This window comes from Ceratotherium simum, chromosome 13, assembly GCF_057802395.1.
Source record: "Ceratotherium simum simum isolate JZ-2026a chromosome 13, ASM5780239v1, whole genome shotgun sequence".
Taxonomy (NCBI): domain Eukaryota; kingdom Metazoa; phylum Chordata; class Mammalia; order Perissodactyla; family Rhinocerotidae; genus Ceratotherium; species Ceratotherium simum.
In genome coordinates, this window is record NC_141912.1 from 27,931,684 (window position 1) to 27,954,486 (window position 22,803).

The 22,803-nt window shown below is 42.0% G+C and overlaps 1 protein-coding gene across 1 annotated transcript; it reads right to left on the reverse strand.

Moving 5' to 3' along the window:
- Positions 1 to 1,970: 1,970 nt before the first annotated feature.
- On the reverse strand, positions 1,971 to 13,223 carry GPX6 (glutathione peroxidase 6). Its single transcript, XM_004441745.3, has 5 exons — positions 13,117 to 13,223; positions 9,542 to 9,695; positions 4,984 to 5,101; positions 4,397 to 4,496; positions 1,971 to 2,911 (listed from the first exon to the last, which is right to left on the reverse strand). The coding sequence occupies exons 1-5, from the start codon at positions 13,201 to 13,203 to the stop codon at positions 2,705 to 2,707; spliced, it is 666 nt and encodes a 221-aa protein (XP_004441802.3). The 5' UTR covers positions 13,204 to 13,223; the 3' UTR covers positions 1,971 to 2,704.
- Positions 13,224 to 22,803: the final 9,580 nt, after the last annotated feature.

A 22,803-nucleotide genomic window follows, 5' to 3' on the forward strand; every position in this document is an offset into this window, starting at 1 on the left:
TCCTGCCCAGGGACTCTCCCCAAAGGTTTTCTGATCAGCGGAGACTTTGTGACTTTAGATACCTGTTAGGTAGTTTGTGGAGTAGCAGCTTTATGTGAAAACACTGGTCTTGGAATCAATTAGCTGAAGTTTGTCTAATTTACATGATAGGTTGTGAGAATCTCTGGTTTGAAAAAAAATTCCACAGCAGTAATAGTGCCAGTGATGATGATGCTCACCATGATAGTAACAGCAAAGTTTTAACTACTGTAACAGACCAGAACTCCTGAGACATTCCTGGGCAGTCTGCCTCCTCCCAGAGGGTTCTGTGTGTGGCTTTCCTTGGGGACTAAGATCTGTCATAGGGATTGGTGAGGAGGGGAGAAGTGGAAAACTTTATCTCTTAATCCTCTTTTTATAAAGACTTTTACATCACCATCATCATCTGCAACCTTCTGATCAGGACTGCTGGTCCCCACATCTACCCCTCACCTACGCTCACCTCCCTGTGCAAGAAATTTTGTTTCTCGTTTTCCTGGTCTTGGCTTTCCCCAGAACAACCTTTGTTTTCTCTTCAGGGTTAGCCACTGGAGGGCATCAAGAGTATGGAACCTGGATTTATCAAAACAGCAGCAGGACTGAGACCTCTCCTAGATACTCAGGCATAACACACTCAGGTTGAAGCTGCAGTCCTCTACCTTCATTACTTTAGGACTTGACCATGGAGCAGGGGCTGTTACTCCCCTGAAGCAGTCACTTTTGTACAGCAACTGCAGTTTCCTGGTTTAGGCTGAACCAGTATCTCGAGAGAATTCTATATACATGGTGTCAGCCCATCCTCCTCCACCTACTTCCTGGACCTTGATTATTCTGATCCAAAAATAGTAACAGATTTAGAACTCTTCTGAAGATGTTAAGGTCCCTAGAGGTTCTCAAGAACTTTAGAGATTTAGAAGAAACTCAAAAATGAAACATTTCTCACCACCACTGGTAACTGGTTCTGTAATTCCCTCACTGCCCTCACAAGTGCCATATGCCTAGTAAAAGACTTATGGAAGTCTCAAATTCTGTAGGTTATGGCTAAAGACAGCCAGATTTTTAAGAAATCAATTTTTTCTTACTAGATTTTTTAGTTCAAGACAAAATATCCAAATATTTTGAAAATATTTTCCATTTCTCTTGTGTGTCTACCACCTCTGAATTTTAGAGTCTGAAGAATCACTTTCTTGGTCATTTCTGGCTTAGTTTGTCAATTTTCATGTTGCTGGATAAAGATTAAGTCAGGGATCACATTTCTATTTAGGTACACAACAAGATGATAATGTTTGACATTAATCACTGATATTTAAATTTCCTGTACATCTTAAGTGCAAAAAATATTTTAAAGTGCAAGTACCTGTGTTCAAAATAATTGGTGAAGAGGAAAAGGAAATATTTTATTTCACTTCTTCATACAATCTTCTCTTTTCTTAGTTCCTGATTTTCTGAAATTAGTCTCTATATAAAAGACTGAACTTTAATTATAAAACAGCATGGGCCATGTAGAGCTTCCCAGCATGCTCTTTACTCCTCTGATTAGGAGTAGGTTTTGTTATGCTTTTCTTCTATTTTTATGTGATTTTAAATTTTTACAGTGAGCATGAATTAATTTTATGAACAGGAACGTATGCGTTTTGTTGTTGTTGAGAGAGAGAAGATTCTTTGAGAAGCAAGGATTGCTCTCATGGAGGAATGGAGACCTGAATAGGAGGGTACAGAGGGGGCTGACTCCAAGAGGTCTGTCTTCATGTCACAGCAGCTCTATGAGCAGCTGGTCCCACCTAGTGTTTTTGGATGGGCCAAGGAAAGATCAAGAGTGCTTTTGAGAAAAACAAAATACTGCAGAACTAGGTGAGGTAGTCAAGGAAGCAGGGACATAGTGAGAGAGGAAGTGGTACGACTCTAGACATAATATGAGATGGAGAAAACACCATGGGAAGCAGAGCTGCTGCAGAATTTTTTTATTTGAGACAGTGATAAGAATCAGTTTAAAGTTGGGGGGACTTTGGGTGAGGAGAAAGCCCATCATTCAAAATGAAGGGACATCCCTGCCCAGGTGCCATGACCTGAATGCACTAAGGGACAGGCACCAAGGAAGGCTCTGGTTGGGTCTGACCCAGACGGGCTTTGGGACCCACCATCATGGAGATGCCCCTCCTTTCATGTGATGTGAGGTTTCTGCTCTCACTCTGCCTTGAGAGATCCTATAAGAGAACTACAGGGTGTCAGGGGAATTAAGGAAGACTAACTAGGGAGAGGAAGAGTTGAACAACGTCTGCCTATCTTGGAGGAGAGAAGAAGCCATTAAGGGGATCTTGAGAGTCTTACTGCCAGTTCCTGCTTTCTTTAAACCTTCAGGATGGGGAAGGGATAGATGTTAGGACTTCTGGGGATTGCTTTTTTAGGGACATAGTCTGAAATCTACCCTGAAATATGATTTTCCGTTGGAATAGAATGGAAAAAAATTGATACTCTGGGACCAGAGTTGGGGAGATAGGTTTTCTTTCTCTTAATCTTCAAACACATGCACGCACACACACACATGCGCATATATTTGGGCAGTACAGGATGGTTTGGTCACATTGAAGCTGGATAGAAAGATATGTGGAGCAAAGATGGATCTCTTGTTAAATGTGTTCTTTAGGTGGGAGGCAGGGTGGCTACTTCTGACAGTCTCTGGCCTTTCTTATTCGGATTTGAACTGCTTCAGGTACTCCAGGATGTCTGACTTGACTGTGCTAACTGAAGCCCGGTGGAACCAGCGCATGACAGGGACCCCATCAGGTCCCACCAGGAACTTCTCAAAGTTCCAGCGGATGTCATGGACCTTCATGGGCGCCCAGAAGAGTTGGTTTGATGAGCCCAAAAGATCAGAGGTTGGAGGGCAGGAGTTCTGGAGCAGAGATATGAAACACAGAAAAATAAGTTTTTTCTGCTTCTGTGTGGTCCAGTCTTATCTCCACCCCTAGATAGTCTGCTCACCATTGTATATCTCAATATATTAACTACTTAATGCGCTCCTACTGAACCACAGACATTTGAATACATCATCACCAGTACAACTACCAATCAAACAACCAAGAGTTAGAGAGTAAGATAGTAAATAGAAAACATTTCTCCTTTCCCTGTCTCTCCCCTACTGCCATGATTATATCATGGTGCTTCAATGAAAGAGTATCTCCTGTTTTCTTTGGTAAGTCATATCATTTCTTTTTTTTTTTTTGGGAGGAGATCAGCCCTGTGCTGACATCTGCCAATCCTCCTCTTTTTTTTTTTTTTTTGCTGAGGAAGACTGGCCCTGGGCTAACATGCGTGCCCATCTTCCTCCACTTTATATGGGATGCCGCCACAGCATGGCTTGCCAAGTGGTGCATAGGGCACGCCCGGGATCCGAACCGGCGAACCCCAGGCCGCCACAGGGGAACGCACGCACTTAACTGCTTGCGCCACTGGGCCGGCCCCAGTCATATCATTTCTATAGTTTCAATTTCTTAAGCTGAAAAAAAAAAAGCGGTTGGTTTAGAGTAGTGGTTCCCAGAGTTTGGGGCTTCAAAGACCAGTAAAAGTTCCACAACTATTTTTTGGAGATTAAGGTAGAATAACCAACACTCAATTTGACAATAAGAAAAACATTTAAAGTCTACTATAACTATAAATTAAAAAATTACCAGATTTTTAAGTATTAGGTTGAAGAACATAAAATTGATGATATCACCATTTTTGAGCAGCAAAAATGGCAATTTATATGGTTTAACCTAATATTAATTTAATATCAGAATAAATGATGGTCTTTATGTTCAGTAAGTTGAGCTTTGTGAAAAATTCCCCACATTGTCTTTTTTTTCCAGTTTGCTGTGGATGGGTGAACATTTCCACAAGGACGAGACTTATTCTGCAGATCAACATTTGGGAACCAGTGGACTAAGATCTCAGGGGTCCTTCCATCCTGGGCTTCTGGGGTTCTAACACGCTGTGACTCTCAAGTCAGTTACCACATGACACTCTACATTATTCATTTCTGTGTTTGTCTCCCTGGTTAGATACGAATTCCTTCAGGGAAGAGACTATGCCCTATTAATGTTCGTTAACTCATTGTGTAGCACAGTTCTTGCACATAACTAGGAATTCGATAAATGATTGTTGAGTGAATGAATCATTACCTTTCAGCAGGGGAGGTTTAGTCCATATCAGAGCTATCATATATGTTTCCTTTACTTGAAGGAAAGATATTGCCATCACAATAGATATTGCCATGATCCTTGAACTTACGTGAGCATTTCTTTCCAAGGAGTTCAACCTCAATCCTAGGCTTGAGCCCCATGCTTTCAGGGCATCTCTACCAACCTGACCAATCCATGCCAGGTTTATGTTGACTTACCTTCAGGAAGGTAAAGACCTTCTGTTCTTTTTCTCCATTCACATCCCCTTTCTCAAAGAGCTGAAAGTTGGGGACAAAGCCACCACCTGGACGCACATACCTGCAATGAACTAGAGTGTTCCTGGGAGGAACTAAATTAAGACAAGGATGGATAGTAACGGGTGCCGCGACCTCACCACAAAAGGAAATTAGAGCTAAAGAGGAGAGGTTGTAGACAGGGAAGGTGGAAAGAGAGGTCTCCGGGAATCAGGTCTTCATGCATAGGCTTTATAGAGCCATTAGCGAATTGCAAGAAAAGTGGAAGGCGATATTTCAAGGTTAGGATTCCTGATTCATTTCTATTTTCTATATTCCCTCCTTCACCCGTGCTTCTTTTCCAGTAGATTTTCCCCTAGTCTCATCATCAAAGAACTCGAAGGCAGAGAGAATGCTTGAGCATGGCCAGCAGGGCAAGATTGAGTTCAAAGCATCATGATGATGTTCTTGAATCTGTTGATCTACCACCCACCCCAGAAGTTTCCAGAATGAGAAGGCCTCTAGGTAGAATTTGGAAGGGAAGTCCTGACAGGTCCTCTGCAGGCACTTACTTGAGCCCAAAAAGGATCTCTGAGTTTTTTCCTGGTTCTTGTTTTCCAAACTGGTTGCAGGGAAAGCCCAACAAAACTACACCAAAAGGCTTCAGCTCCTCCTGTAGTGCATTCAGTTCTGTAGGCAGAGAATGAACAGCATGGATAACTTGGCCAGCAGTCCTACTGTGAGCAGTGAAAGATCACTGAATCTATCCATTTATTACATAAATAAACTGAGGACTGTGAAGGGAAAGGTTTAAGATTACAGAGATTGAGGAGGCAGAACAAAAAGCTAGAACACAGGTTTCCAGAAACACATCCAAATAGCTGCTGTTTTTCTTGTGCAGTAGTTCCCATAAATGGCTCCACTTCACCATCCAGTAGGAGCCCTTCTTAAAAAGCAAGGATTGATTAGTCCTGTGTGGGAGGGTCCCGTCTGATTCTGAAGAGAACTCAGATTTAAATGCCATTGCCTTCCTTAGTTGGTGGGTTGACTGATCAAAAAATATTTTAAGGGAAAGGCAAACAAAATGGACATGAGATGCCACCTCTCCCCCGACCATTATGCTCTATGATGACACAACCGGACACTCCAATCACTTTCTCAGGAGCACTTCTTGGTGCTCTAACCTGGGAGTTGTAGAGGAAATCTGAGAAATTCCAAGCTTAGCTCTAGAGCATTCCCTACCCTCTTGTCAATTCCACTGACCTAACTGATGCCATTTCCCTGAAACACTCACTGAGATTCCAGGCTTCAAACTCTAAAGTACGCTTTACTGGTGCCAGGAAGCCCTCCAACTTGTCTGTCTAGACTTGTACCATTATTTTCATCTTCAGCCATTTTCAGTTCAGGTTTATTCAGTCCCCATGACCAGCATCAGCTATTCCCATTCAGATTCGGCTCTACCTGCTGGCTTCTCCCCTAAGGACTTCTTCTTAAATGACAGCGCCTACCTGTTTTTATATATTTCTTCAGTTACTATCCACACTAACCTCTCTCTTATCTTTAGCTATCAAGAATATTTGTTTTCGGGCCGGCCCCATGGCTTAGCGGTTAAGTGCGCACACTCCACTACTGGCAATCCCGGGCGTGCACCGACGCACCGCTTGTCAGGCCATGCTGAGGCGGTGTCCCACATACAACAACTAGAAGGATGTGCAACTATGACATACAGCTATCTACTGGGGCTTTGGGGAGAAAAAGGAAAAAAGGAGGAGGATTGGCAATAGATGTTTGCCAATTGGATTGGCAAAAGGGAAAAAAAGGAGGAGGATTGGCAATAGCTCAGGGCTAGTCTTCCTCAGCAAAAAAAGAGGAGGATTGGCATGGATGTTAGCTCAGGGCTGATCTTCCTCACACACACAAAAAAAGAATATTTCTTTCCTATTGCAGAAACACTTAGCAGACCCTGATTCCAGTTCTATGGCAAGTTCCTTTAACTCTCTCAATTTCCTCATCTGGAGTAAAATTTGAATGAGATACTCTTTAAAATTCTCATGAACTAGTTTAATAAACTATATCACAGCAACACAATGAAAACTATGCCTTAAAATGAATGAGGAAACTGATCATGTAGCGATACAGAGTAACATACAAGATATTTTAGAGTGTGAAAAAGCAAGGTGCAGAATCATTTGTTTGTGGATATTTGTGTATATGTGTGAGAGAAAGGGAGAGAGGCAGAGGGGGGAGAGTGGGATTGACTGATTTGCTTGTATATGCATTAAAGATTTATGGAAATATACACCATAAACTGATGACATTGGTTGCCCAAAGGGAAGAGAATGTGGAAAGTTATACTGTTAAACTCTTTTCTATCTTTTAAATTTTCAATGTTGTGAATGTCTTACTTATTGGACACATAAATTTAAGTTAAAACTAAATTAAATTAAAACATTTATTTTTTACTTTTTTTGTGAGGAAGATCAGCCCTGAGCTAACATCCATGCTAATCCTCCTCTTTTTGCTGAGGAAGACCGGCTCTGAGCTAACATCTATTGCCAATCCTCCTCCTTTTTTTCCCCAAAGCCCCAGTAGATAGTTGTATGTCATAGTTGCACATCCTTCTAGTTGCTGTATGTGGGACGTGGCCTCAGCATGGCCGGAGAAGCATGCGTCAGTAGCGGAGTGCACGCTCAACCGCTAAGCCACGGGGCCGGCCCCTAAATTAAAACATTTAAAAGCAGATTCACATTCCATGGAACTGCTGTTTACACATCACAACTTTTTAAACTTACCATATTTTTCAAACTTAACTTTTTGAAGGAAGGAAAATCTCCACTTGCAAAATAATACTAAACTGTTGTTCAGGCTCTTACAATTAGATTTTGAGATTTTATAAAAATTAAAAAAAATTTAATCTGTAGCTTTTCAGGTTTTCCCCAGAGTTGATTGTACATAAAAATAATAAATATAAAGTGACTCCAGAATTCTTTACAATGTCTAGATCTTTCCATAATCTGTACTTTTGAGAGTATCTTCTTATGCACAATTTCACCATTGAATTGAAAAAGTCTTTAGCTGCTCTTAGTACATATGAACCATTTGGTTTTTGTTGTGCTTTGGAGAGGGGGTATTTTAATATAATTTTTGCCTAAATCAAGCAGTCCCCTCTGTCTTAGTCCATTCAGGCTGCTATAACAAATACTACAGACTAAGTGGCTTATAAACAACAGAAATTTACTTCTCACAGTTCTGGAAACTGGAAGTCCAAGATCATGGTGCCAGCATGGTGGGGTTCTGGTGAAGGCCCTCCTCCGGGTTGCAGACTGCCGATGTCTCTCTGTGTCCTTACATGGAAGGGGCTAAGGAGCTCTTTGGGGTCTCTTTTATAAGAGCATTAATCTCATTCATGAGGTCTCTAACCTCATGACCGAGCACCTCCCAAAGGCCCTATCTCCTACCATCATATTGGGCTTAGGATTTCAATATATGAATTTTGGGAGGACACAAACATTCAGACCATAGCACCCACTGAATGTTAATTTTAAAATATCAAAATTGATGAACTATATATCTTAGACATGAGATTGCAATATGCCTAAATTTAAGTAGTGTGTAAGAAGGAGAAAATTCTCGGATTTCTTATTATTGAAGCTCCGTTAAGACAAATTGATAGGACTTTATATTTTTGATCAGTTGAATAGATACCAACGTCAATGTATGGAAAATTTTTCTTAAAACTTGTCCATGTATTAGTTTGATCCATTTCTTTGTGGCACTTAGTGCAATTAACCTTTTGAATTTATCTTGAACGTTAAAAAAAAAAGCAGAAAACAAAGTTATTGGCATATCAAAAACTACATCTATTTTTAGTATAATCCATCAACGGGAATACCAAACTGTTCCCCATGAGTGCACAAAGAAAATGGAAAATCCACCTCAGTCACCATAGAAAATTGGGCCAAGTTTGGAGAGATGGAGCATGTCCCCAAACAGGACTCATTCCAGTCAAACACTGCCCAGATAGAAAATTGCATTTCCCTCTTCTCTGTCATTTGGAGGTGCCTGCAGAACCCCCGGGCGATTTCCAAAAGATCAAAGATCAATCCTCTCTCCTGTTGTTACCAGAAAGAAGGATAAAAGCAGCCCCTGAAAGCTAGGTTCTGGCCTGGGAGTCTCGGCTAGAGTTTGGTGTTTTCCTGCTGACCATAAACAGTTTCACAAATCAATATCATCAACATGTGACCATGATGAATCAAGACAAAAACAAGGACCACTCCATAATCTTGTTTTAACACAGACAAAATATGAGCACTGTCCAAATCACAAAAATGACCAAGCATCACCTTATTCTTGCCAATATAAGTGATGGCTGCTTCTTTTTTTTTTTTTTTTTTTTAATAATTTTATTTATTTATGTATTTTTCCCCCAAAGCCCCAGTAGATAGTTGTATGTCATAACTGCACATCCTTCTAGCTGCTGTATGTGGGACACGGCCTCGGCATGGCTGGAGAAGTGGTGCGTCGGTGCAGGCCCGGGATCCGAACCCGGGCCACCAGCAGTGGAGCACGAGCACCCAACCGCCAAGCCACGGGGCCAGCCCCATGGCTGCTTCTTTACCAGTTACAGTTGTAGTCTTGCTTTATTCCTTCTACCTTGTAGGTTTGATTTATTAAGGTACTCAATCATATAACTTTCCTCATTTCCTGACAGCATTCAATCCAGCTTCAATTCCTTGAACCCTTCCTCAAATCACCCAACACAAGCCCAGATCCTCAAATAAGGCCTTTCTAACAGCTTCTTATGGAGAAGCTCCATGATTCCCTACAGTATGTGTTCTTCCTCAGGGCATCGAGAAACAAACTCCACTTGTTCAACTACAGGTATGTTCCTGGTGGTCTTTGACTAAATCTTTGGGAGAATCTTAGTTCTCAAATCTGGAGATAATTCTCCTGGCATTCTTAAGGCTAAAGGAGCAGAGCAGGATTTAGGGGAATAGAGTCACATGATCACCTACCCAACCCCTCTCCCCACAACCTTCCTCCCAGTAACAAATTAGTAAAACCTTCAGGAATTACAATATGACCATCTGACAAAGCTTTTTCCAAAAGAGTTGAAACATGAGTTCTTACCAGGATACTGAGCTGTCAAGCCTCAATAGGTGGCCACATTGATAAAGAGGACGTGCTTGCCCGCATACTGCTTGAACTGGATATACTCCTCGCCATTGAGGGTGAGGGCTCCATACTCATAGATGGTGCCTGTCACCCCCTTATAGCAATCCATCTGAAATGTAACAAAAATAACCATAATGATGCGATGATAAGATAAACAATAATCCACAACATCCGTGGGCTTTTTCAAAGCACTCTTGCATGTAATACCTTGAAACTCTAAGAACTGAAGAGACCTTCTCAAGTAATATTTTTAATTACGGCTGATGCATGTCTTCTGACTTAAAATCCAATTTTGTTTATTTATTTATTTATTTAGTGGCAGGACAAGCACTTCATAATGCTCTTCCCATTCCTGGAAGATTAATGCAATTTACCTCCATTCTCTGACAGGGCACTCTCCTCCACATCCTAACACCCTGTTCCAGTCATCATCCCTCCCCAAATACTCTTAACAGATTTTTGTAGAGTTTCCCATAAAAGAAGAAAGTTTTACATAAATTTCTCACCTATATATTCTTACGTTGTAATTTCCTCCCCCCCAGAGCTGGGCCCGTAACTTGCTCCTCTTCTGGATCCCACTGAAGGCCCTTTCTAGAGGTTTGCCAGTGGGGTGCTCATTCGTACCTACAAAACTCATCCTCGATACTTTCTTTTTCTTATTCCTATATTGTGGAGAAACAGCCTCGACTGCTCATGAATTAGGGATTACAAAATAGGAAGCAAAGGGAAAAAACTTCCTACCCACAAGCAAGCCAAGGGAAAAAGGCAGACAGGACGTGGAACAAAAAGCTGAGGTGTTGTTATCTGAGGAGAGGTCAGATTCCTGGAGATGTATAGAAAAGTCATAGAATTTTGGAGTAATTTAAGGGAGCTGTAAGGGATCTCAGTCCATAAAGGTCTGCCCCAGCAGTGAAGGAACTGCCTGTGGGCGAGCGCCTGTGGGGAGAGTGGGGCAAAAAACTCCTATCATTTTCTAAGTCCATAAGTTCTGTCACCAGGATACCAGGCAATAGCTTCTCCTTCACTATTCTTGGAAAGAAGGAGGCTGACCCTAGGGCAGGCGCCTTCCCCATGTGTCCATACATCCATACACATCTGTGCACACATTAACCCAAATATTTGGGAGCATTAGCCTAAGAAAGCCATTATGAAGGGGTTGTCATCTATGTGCCTACATTCTCTTTGCCTTCATGCCACCTCAGCTCTGTGCTAAATAATTTCCAGCATTTGCCTTTCTTGCTACTGTAATAAAAAAATCACAAGGAAATCATCCGTGAGCTGTCATTTGTGTGCCTCCTTTTTCCTTGTCTTCATGCTACCTTAGCTCTGGGCTCAACAACTTCCAGCTGTTTGTCTCTCATGGCTATCACCCTGTGAACTGGGATGCAGAATCCCCCCAAAATTGCATATTGGAAGAGCTCGATCTTTCCTACTCAGCTATGAGGCCTGCTCCAGTTTACTTAGGTCTGTTTGAAGAGGTGAGGATACCCTAAAACACAGCTTTTTATTCACAAGATGATTTTTTTTGTTTATCCAATATGCTCCTGCTTTTTTGTTTTTTAAGGAAGATTGGCCCTGCACTAACATCTGTTGCCAATCTTCCTCTTTTTTTTTTTTTTTCCTCCCCAGAGCCCCAGTACACAGTTGTAGAGTTGTAGCTCTTCTATGCGGGACGCCACCTCAGCATGGCTTCATGTGCAGTGAGTAGGTCCGCGCTGTCGGGGGAAGAGGGAGAATCTCCCTCTGCCCATTTCCTTAAGGTTCTTATGGCTGGCCAAATAATTAACAAGACAGGTTAGCAGGAGAAAATAATACCAAGTTTAATAATATGTATACATGGGAGAAACTCAGAAATGAGCAACTCGTCCCTCTGTCTAAGCTGCTTGCTTAAGTATTGCAGCTAAAGGCAAGGAACGTGTTGGGGGTGGGTAGTGGCCTGGGACTTCAGAGGGCAGGAAGACAATTCTTTTCAGGGTCATCTATAGATAATGTGGTCAGGGAGAGACAGAGTTTTTGATAAAAGAGGCTTGGTACCTTTCCTATTGTAACCTCTATCCTACATTATCTTTACAGCCATCATGATAGAAGATCTGTTCCAGGAAGGAGCCACCATGTCAAATCCTTTAGGCAGTTAGTGGGGGAGGTCAAATGTCCCACAGAGAAAACAATCAAGCTGTAAAGAGATATATTTCAGGGTGGCCAAATCTTGATCTCCCACAGCGCCCAGGATCCGAACAGGCGAACCTGGGGCCACCAAAGCAGAACGCACGAAGTTAACCACTACGCCACTGGGCACCCCCCCAACAAAATGATTTTTTACAACAGAAATTCCACCCCTTATTAGTAGTGGCTGACACAGACCTCAGAGGTTGCCATTTTTTTATTTCAAAGAGGGAACATTATCTTACTACAGCTGCCAGTCTTTGAGCATTTTACATTCATCATCTTACACTTCACGTGGACCAAATAACAGAGCACTCAGAGTGTGGTTTGAGGACCTGGACAAGTATCATCTGGAGACATAATAGAAATGCACATTCCTGGGCTACCCTACGACCTACTGAAGCCAAAACTTTGGGGGTGGGACCCAGCAATCTATGGTTTAAAAAGCCCTCCCGGTGGTTCTTATGTGAGTTGAAGCCTGGGAATCACTGTACTCTACCATGGGTATTCTTCTCCAGTTTTCATAGATGAGACAAAGTGGCCAACACAAGATTTATAACTGGCATAAGGCCACAGGCAAGGCTGAGTTTTTGAATGAGTTCATCTGATTTTACAGTTAAAACTTGGTGCCTCAAGTCATCTACTCCAGTCCCCACCCTGCATCCTAAGACATAGCATCTTTTTACAAGGTGGCTACTGACATCCTGCATGGGACTTTTCTGAAGGGCATCAGGCGATTTGGAGCAGCACCGAGACCTAAGAGCAAATCCTCTTATTCTGACCTGAGCTTTGTCTCCACCTCACACCATCTCCCCTAAAATGAAAATTGGCCAACAACCATCAACCAATCAACCATGATTATTCCCTGAAAGAAAGCTCCCCTTTCCCTACCCTGAAACTCCTCAGAGCACATTCCAGCACCAGCTTATCCTCCCCTGCCCCGGGGGGGTTTCAGCCTCTCCAAGAGCAATCAGGTTATCCTGTCTCTCAATCCATTTGCTACTTATGTCCTGTTTCCAAAAACTCACAAGGCAGCCCCACGTTCCAGACCAGGGTGGAGGGGACAAGGTGCTGGGTTATCAAGCAGCCACCACGGGAAGTGGCAAAGTGGAAGGCACCAAGTGCAGCCTTGGTCCTCCACCCATATTCAGCTCAATGCCCGCTAGGTGCAGAGGAGAAGACCCACGTAAGATAGTAGGTTTAGGAGAGTCTCTGCCTCAGAGGAAAGCAGTGGCAGATATTTGCTAAGAAGGGCTGGAGAGACGGATCTCGTCCTTCGAGAAGAGAAGGGAGAACTTTTCGCATCCCTGGCGGCCAAGTTAGTCATCACGTGCTGACATCCTCCTGGGTCCTTGCAGGGCACTCACCTTCATCTTTTGTGACTCTGGGGTCAGCTGAGCAAAGCCGACCACGAACAGCGGGAAAAGACAGGAGGCCAAGAACCGCCGAATCATGGCTCCAATACGAGGTCTAGGCGAGTCTGAGGTTCCCAGGGATGTCGGCACCTTTTGAGCCTCTGGCAGGACCAGTTTGAAGATGCGCCCTCCAATAACAGAGCAGCATTCACACACTCAGGCTCAGTGCTTCCCAGTGCATCCGGGACCTGCGACCCGCACGTGTTCTGGCGCAGGTGTTCCGGCGGGTGGAGGTGCCAGCTTGCCTCTTGGGAACCTAAAGTAGTGTTTCTACCCTGTCCAAGTGACTGGTGGATCCTAGGTGCTGGCACCGTATCCAGGAAGTAGGGCCAGCCCCACAGAATCAGAATCTACTTTTTTAAAACAAGATCATCACGTGATTTATATGCAAACTAAAGTTTGAGAAGCATTGTCCCAGATGCTGTTAATCCTTTGTCCTGTCCCCTCAAACTTTCATCACGTAGTCAACAGCACACTGTATTTTCTAATTATGAGGTCATCTGTGGGGGCCTGAGTGTCTCAGGCACTTCGCTCAGCAAACTGTCCCCTGGAGAAGGGCTTGTTAATGCAGGAGTAGGACAGATGAGAGATGCGTGTTCACAGTGGGAAGTTATCAGGCAGAAGGCTCTAAACTGGCAGTCAGGGAACTGCCCTGGGCTTAAGTTTCATTCTCTGTAAATTATTTTAATCATCTCTGCCCCACTTACTCCATAAATCTATTTATTGTGAGGCTCTAATAAGGTAACAACCAGAAAGTTGTTGGAAAGTATTTGAATTGGTGAAGAGGCACAGAGTTGTTCTTCCCACTCCCCCCACCCTCACCCCCACCCCCAAGCCCCTCTCCTCTCCCATCTGCGCCCATCTGGCTTTTCCCTGCAGGCTCAGCTTTACTAAACTCCCTTGTTAATCGAAGTGGTAACTTATTCCTCTTCAGTTCTAAGCCTCTTTCCACCCAGCCCCCTCCACCTGCCCCTGCCTCTTCCAGGTTCACACAGAAGGCTTTCTCTGCTCCTGAAACTGAAGTCTGGATGGGGTTGAATTCTTGTGAACTCTCTTGGAAGACAAGCTTTTTGTTATCTCAGATTTCTGAGCTCTTCTCAAAGACCTATAATCCGTGGCCTGATCACTAATACCTGATCCAGCCATGCAGGTGCCCAAGGTGTTTAGAGCAGCCGTGCAGAAGGCTTCCCTTTTTTGGCACAGACCTACACACGTTCTCAAACTCTTTGGCCTCTCCCCATTCTCAGTTCAAAAAATAGCTGAACCTTAGACTATAAGGCAATAGAGACCACTGAGTTCAACCCCACTGTGTGTTATTGACTAGCTACCTGTGTCTCTGTGCCTTAGTTTTGTCATTGGTAAAACTGGTGTAATAATCTACCTATCTACCTACCAATCTATTTATCTCCTAGGTACTATCCTAGTACCTACCTGTCTACCTCTTAATCAATTGACCTCCTAGGGCTGCTGTGAGGATTAAATGTGTTAATAACTATAAAGGACTCAGCCAGGGCCTCACACAGGTAAGCAAATAGAAGTATATTTATCATTCACACATTCAGCTTTATGCATGAGAAAACTGAAGCCCAGAGAGAGAAGTGACATATCAAAGGTCAAAGGTTAGTAATGGTGAAATGAAAGCAAACTTGTGATTCCTACTATAGAGCCTTTCCTCTGATTCCATATGGATCATCCATTGTTGTGACTAAATCTTTATTGTCTGAGATGACTTACATTTGCTCATCTTGTAATAACTAGCCCTTGAATGATGAGGAGACATAGGTAGGTCTAATGGCCTAAAACCTTAACTTCCCAGGTTCCTATTCCAATATTCCTGATAAGCTTTTGAGCACCTTGTGTCCTGGCCTCCAGCAGTGAGAAGTGAAGGTACAGAGCACACTTTGAGCAGGAGGAAAGGAGGCAGACATCTCATGTCCCTGGTCCACCTGAAGGTATCTCAGGGCTACAATGCCCCTTCACTCCTCCTCTGGAGCCATAGTTCAGATCTCTGTTCTCTCATTCTAGGAACTTTGCTTCCATCTCTTGGCTTGTCTCCTTACTTCTAAGGTCTTCTCCAGTCCCTTCCTTCTCTTCCTCCACATTCTGCCTCTCTTCTATGACTTTTCTGATGATCAATTTTGTTGACACCACTCTTATGTTAAAAATACTTTGATTCCTCCCTAACTCTTAGATTTCTAATTTGAAATTCTCCCATGGGGCACTCAAAATCTTTCCCAATTTAACATTAGCCAAATTTCCAGGTGTACCCTTTCTTCCATAAATGGTATGTTTCTGGGAGATTGAACTGTCTCCATCACCCCAAATCCACCTATTCTTGACATTTAAGATAAAATCTTGGCCAGTACTTTGGGATCATTCCTGAAAGATTTTTTTGATATGTTAATAACATATTTTTATTTAAAATGATGGGACCCCATTTTGTCAAACAAGCCTTCATAGGTAACTTTTTCAGGCCTGAGTCACAAATCAGGGTCCTAGTGAGCTTGACCAGGCCTTAAATTGGACCCAAGGTCAGTCTTACTCCTTTCATAGATAGCCTACAGCTAGGGCAGAAAAGGGTGGGAGACTCAGATCAATGTCTCAATCACTGTTTGTTTGATGCAATGAGGATGAAGCAGTTTAGAGGAAATAGACAGGGTTCCTAAGAAGAAAAATGATTTGCACAAGGTCACAGGATATTACGGGCTGAATTGTGTTCCCCCCCCCAAAAGATATAATGAAGTCCTAACCCCCAGTACCTCAGAATGTGACCTTATTTGAAAATAGGATTGTTGCCAGTGTAATTAGTTAAGATGAGGTCATACACTCCAGTATGACTGATGTCCTTACAAAAAGATGGTGTTGTGAAGGATGTCATGTAAAGACAGAGACACAGATTGGAGTTATGCTGCCACAAGCCAAGGAACATGTGGGGCTACCAGAAGCTGGAGGAGGCAAGGAAGGATCCCTCCCTGTAGGTTTCAGAGGGAGCATGGCCATGGTGACTCCTTGATTTCAGACTTCTAGCCTCCAGAACTAGGAAACAATAAATTTCAATTATTCTAAGCCACTTAGATTGTGGCACTCACCACAAGGTTCTTTCATTCTCACTTTCTTTGGCCTAAAAGGAAACAAAACTCTTTATTGCTTAAATACAGTCCTTCATCTTAGTTCTGGAATGAAACTACTTCTTTATTTACCTGAACCCTGACTTAGAGATTCAAGTCTCTGCTTTTTCTATCTTAAAGATTTTTCTGATTTAATCCATCTTCCTAGGTACATGGGGCCCTCCTCTCAGGACCAGGGATTTCCTTCGCTACACTGCAAGTGGGAGACACAGTCTCCAATTCCAGATCTGCCATAATTTTGTAATGCCATTCCATTCGTATTGTAAATTATATTTTTATATCTACCACCTCATTTTGCCCTCACCAGCAGAGTAGAAATGAGGCAGGGGAAGCACATTTTCCTCAGTTTACAAATGTGAGAGTAAGATTTAAAAATATAAAGTCGCTTGACTTCAAATGAATTTTTTTTGTTTGCTTTTTAATTTCTTTTGACTTAAGTCCATGAACTACACATGTTGGGAATTTGAAGAGAGTGATGTTTTGGCTGTAGTTTCCTTTTTGTTACATTTTTGTCCATATTTGTGTCTACTATTGTCTCGTCCTGGAGGACACCTCAGATCCAGGCTGGCTGCGCCCCTAATCCTGAGCCTTCACTAAGGCAGCTGGCCCTGAAGCAAAGTCCTCCAGGAGGCTCTGCCACTATTGCTAAAATTTCTACCCTCATCTGCTCCAAGAAATAATTCTATTTGGTGAGACAAGGAGGACAATGTGTACTTTCCCAGGTAGTGCCCATGTCCATTGTTCCCACCTTAATGTACGAGGGAGGTGTCGCTGTACATTGCATAACCATAGGCATCTGAGACACTCACAGCACTCACAAGAGCTAAGCAACTAATTTGGCCACAGAGCCAGATGTCCTTGAACAAGGCATAGTCCCAAAGCTTCTGTGACTCAGGTCTTCCTCCTCCCTTGGAAGGAAGGAATATGCCCATCTCGTCAACGCTGCAAACCAAAATCCAACAATTAACCTGGGGATAGGAGTTTGGGACTTTATTTCCTTTCACATTTCGTAGTCTTTTAATAGTTTCTCATCTTTTAAGTGGTTCAGATCTCTTGGTGATCTAATCTGACTAACTTTCACTTTGAAAAGACTGGGAAGAGAGAGTATTGACTCAGAAAACTCTTAAATATTTCAGCTTCTTCAGTTCATATATGAGAAAGCAGAGGCCCAAAAAGTGGAGTGATTGACCCTTCTGACTTCAGAAAGACTTACCTAAAAAACAAGCATTGACCTCTTCTTGTAGATGATGACTTGTAGCCATCAAGCCAAGTTAGGGACAATAAATAGAAGCTGGGAAAGCTTGAATTTTCCTATTTGATTCTCATTGCCAATGATTCAACACCAGGCTGTAGTCTGGTAGGTCCTGGTAAGCTCTCAATCTATCTCAGGGCCAACTCTACCTACACTGGGGACCATGAACTGCAGGAGGAAAAGTCAGTATGAGCAAGTGATGCTAGGAGGAATTTGGTCCAAGAGATAGAATGGGGAGAAGATAGAGAAGAAATAGGGGAGTAACAAAGGAAGAGGAGAAATAAAGGAAAAAAATGAGAGCGGGAAAGAACAAAGTTTGAAGGACAAGAAAGGGAGAAGAGCTAACATGTATTGATTCCCTTCTTACTATGTATTAGTCATATTTAGATAGATTTCCTTATTTAAGCATCACCAAAATAACCATATGGTTAATATTTTCTCCATTTTATAAATAACGATATGAATACAGAGTAAAAATAGTTTCCCAAAGTTACAGACCTAGTAATATATCGAACTGGGACCCACACTCAAGTGTGCTCTGATTCAAAATCTAAACTCTGTATAGCCTAAATAATGGCCTCCAAAGATATCAGGTTTTATTTCCTGGAACTTGTAAATGTTATCTTATATGGCAAAGGTTTCGCAGATGTGATTAAAGCAAGGATTTTAAGAGGCAAAGGTTATCCTGGATTATCTGGGTGGGCCCTAAATACAATCACATGTATTCTTCTGAGAGGAAAGCAGAGGAGATTTTACTAAGAAGACAAGAGAGATATGACAATGGAAGCTAGAGTTTGGAGTGATGCCAGGCAGGGGTCATGAATCTTTCTTTCAGTTTTCCACAGCGTGTTCCTCATTTCCTTCTGAGCCCTTACCAGAAACATCTTTTAACATCCATATTTCTACCAACAGTTAGTTCAAGCCATTCTAGGCTTTTTCTATCATGTGCCTCAAGATTTTTCCACCCTCTACCCATTATCCAATTCCAAAGCCACTTTGATATTTTTAGGTATTCATTAGAGTAATCACGCCACTCTGGGTACCAGGATCTATATTAGTTTTCTTTGGCTGCTGTAACAAGTTACCACAAACTTGGCAACTGAAAAGAACAAAACTTTTTTCTCTCACAGTTCTGGAGACCAGAATCCAAAATCAGTTTCACTGGACTAATCCTAAGATTCTCTAGGGAAGAATCTGTTTCTTGCCAATTACAGTTTCTGGTCCTGCTGGCTTTCCTTGGCTTGGCTGCATCACTCCAGTCTTTGCCTCTGTGGTCATATTGTCTTCTCTTCTTCTGTGTGTAGTCAGTCTCTTTCATAAAGCATTTAAGAACCGACAAGATGGTAATGGACTACCAAGCCATTTATGCAGAAATAGAAACTGAACACTAATAATGTTTTTTCTCATGAAGGCCAATATCTCTCCAGGTAGACCTGAACTTCTGATTTGAAGGCCTCTAATGCCTAGGCAGGTCTGTGATTCTCCAGATACCAACTTGGTGTTCAACAATTCAGTTCAATTCAGACACCAACTCTCAGAGTTAGTACAGACCTCACGGTTTAAGGGCTCAGTCCCACAAGATTGCCCCTACTTCAGGGGCCAGTTGTAAATCCTGGGGCGGGGCACCTGTACTTCTGATTGACCAACTATAAATTAGAGCTTCCCTCAACTTCCCCCTCAGTTTTGAAAATGCACTAGAGTGACTCATAGAACTCAGGAAAACACTTTACTTACATTTATTGGTTTGTTATAAGGGATAAAACTCAGGAACAGCCAAATGGAAGAAATGCATAGGGCAAGATATTGGGGGAAGGGGGTGTGTGTTGCAGATAGAGCCTCTGTGCCTTCTCCAGGTGTGCCACCCACCCTCTCAGCACTTCCCATGTTCACCAACCAGGACGCTCTCAAACTCCATCATTTAGAAGTTTTTATGAAGGTTTCCTTACATAGGCACGATTGATTAAATCACTGGCCATTGGTGATTGAATTCAATCTCCAGTCCCTCTCCCTTCGCTAGAGGGAGGGCAGGGCTGAAAGTTCCAACACTCTAATTATGACTTGGTCTCTCTGGAAAGCAGCCCCCATCCTGAAGCTATGTAGGAGTCCCCAGCCAGCAGTCTTCTCATTAGCGTACAAAAGACACGCATATCACTCAGGAGCTTCCAAGGGTTTTAGGAGCTTTGTACCAAGAACTGAGACAAAGAGCAAATATTTATTTTTTATTCTACCACAGGTGTCAGACACCAAGCCCCAGGGCACACTCAGTAAGAGCCTCCCGACCTTAAACTATGGTCTGAATAGCTTTACCCTCAGGGTGAGGACAAACTAGAAAACACAGATACACCCAACTGCAAGAGTATGCAAGGGAATTAGTCAGAGTTCTCCATAAAAACAGAACCAATAGGAGATAGAAATAATGTTTAACCAAATATATGCACACCCCATGGCTCAATCAAGTTGACACATAAAATTAACCATCACAGTAAATGTATCATGAAGACTGACTGTGTAAACATCTTTCTCTTTATATATTTAGATAGGTAATATCTATCTATGTTTAATCACACCAGTAATATAAGACGTAATTGTACAATTCAAGAGAGTGGATATAGTGTTATAAAATTCTAAGGTCCTTACATTGTCTAGAAAGAGGGTAAAAAGAGGCAAAGTAACTATTTATGACTAGAATCCGGCATGTCAGGGATGCATTTTGTAATCTCAAAACACGATAAAAGTGTATATAACCACCAACCTTATGGGAGTGGGGGAGAGGGAATAAACATATACCAAATAGTTTAAAAGAAGACTAGAAAGAGAGAATAAGGGATATAGAACAGGAGAGACAAATATACATCTAAACCAGAAAGACATATAAAGCTTGAAAGTAAAAGGATGGGAAAAAGTTACTAAGCATTAAAAAAACAAAATAAAATTGGCTGTATTGATTTCAGACAAAGTAGATTTTAAGGCAAAAATATTACTGCCCAAGGGGCATCATCTGCCACCATCCCCCCTCCCTTCCTCACCACCCCCCTCCCCCTTCCCCCACCCTCACAAGACATGCCAATAGTCAAGAGGCAAGGTGGTAGGAGAGAAAGGTTTTTTTTTTTTTTGTGAGAAAGATCAGCCCTGAGCTAACACCCATGCTAATCCTCCTCTTTTTGCTGAGGAAGACCAGCTCTGAGCTAACATCTATTGCCAATCCTCCTCCTTTTTTTTTTCTCCCCCCAAAGCCCCAGTAGATAGTTGTATGTCATAGTTGCACATCCTTTTAGTTGCTGTATGTGGGACCCGGCCTCAGCATGGCCGGAGAAGCAGTGCATCTGTGCGCGCCTGGGATCTGAACCCGGGCCGTCAGTAGCGGAGTGTGAGCACTTAACCGCTAAGCCACGGGGCCGGCCCAGAAAGGGTTTTATTACAGTTTGCTAGCAATGGGGAAGATGGGTGACTAATGTTTGAAAGAACCATCTTAACGGGGGGCACAGAATCTTGAAGCAGTTATATAGGCCAGTGTGTTATAGGGGAGGGGGTTAGGAATGTTGACCCCCTGGTGTTACAGACTGGGAGTTGCCACACCAGATCTTTCAGTTGTCATGGATATCAGCATAGAATCTCTGTCCTGAGGCCATCATATTCCTAGGGAACTCAAAAGAACAAAGTTATCATCTTATCGCAGCTGGGAGGAACCATAAACTCTACAGAGCCTACATATCCCCCGAGACAGGCCCTTAATTATCTAGGCTATGTGCAAACTAAAGCAAAGTTTCAAAGCGGCTGGTGAGTCAGGGTCACTTTTAACTTTTTCAGGATGACTTAGTAATTTTTTCCCATGTGCTGGGCTATAAACCAAGTATTTATAAATTTCAAATGACTAAAATAATACAGAACATATTTGCTGACAGCCATGCAATGACACCATCATTCAACTAAAAAATAACTAGATTATTCATATATGCTTGGAAACCAAGGACTATATTACTAAATAACTCATATTTATAAGATGACGTCAGAATGGAAATTATAAAATATTTTTTCTCAGAAAAAAATGTTTTACACTTTGAAAATACATTTCACATTGGTCCATCAACGAATATTTTTTTTCATCATCTTTGCCTCATAGAGCAGAAGCCTCCAATACTAATAGCTTTCCAACTTGTCCTCAATTTCCTTCAGATAATATGTTGTTTTTCTTCCTCTCGCATGTTCCTTTCTCCTCCACTGCCTGCTTCTATACTCTAGAAAGTATTTTATGCTGAATGATAATAAAACTACAACAGTAAAAATGTGGGCTGCATACAAGCAATGCCTGGAGGAAATTAAAGAAAGTAGAAAGAAGAAACTATAAAAATTGGAGTTCCTTCCTTCTATAAAGATTGGAGTAAGAATTAATTAAATAGAAATCTAACATAAAAAGAGGCTGATTTAAAAACATTTTTAAAAGACTACTGTTATTGATAACTCTCTGGCAACAATGATCAAGAAAAACTGAGAAAAAGCACAAATGGCTAATATTAGAAATGGAGGGCCGGCTCTGTGTCTTATTGGTTAAGTGCGCGCGCTCTGCTGCTGGCAGCCCAGGTTCGGACCCCGGGCACGCACCGACGCACCGCTTCTCCGGTCATGCTGAGGCCGCGTCCCACATACAGCAACTAGAAGGATGTGCAGCTATGACATACAACTATCTACTGGGACTTTGGGGGAAAAATAAATAAATAAATAAATAAAATTATTAAAAAAATACCATTAAAAAAAAGAAATGGAAAAGGAGACATCACTTCAGATTATGTGGAGAGTAAGAGCATATTATGAACAATTTAATGCTGATAAATATATAGGTAAATGAAATGGCCAAATTACTAAAAGGATACAACTGTATCCTTTCTGTATTTATCACAGAAATAAATACAAAACGTGAATAATAATTTAATGGTTAAAGATATTTGATTCATAAATAAACCTTCCCACAAATAGTTCTCCAGGTATAGATCAATTTACTAGTAAATTCTTCAAACATAAGGAAGAACTAATCATGAGCTTACAAAAAATCTTCCAGAGAGTAGCAAAAGAGGGAAGAGTCCTAAATAATTTTATGAGGATCGTGTAACCCTACTATCAAAATGTGACGAGCACATTATGAGAAAGGAAAACTATAGGCCCAATGTTTTTCATGGGCACAGTTGCAAAAATTCTATACAATATATTAGTAAGCCAAATTAAACAATATAAAGTTGGATTTTTTTTCCCCAAGAAAGCAAAAAT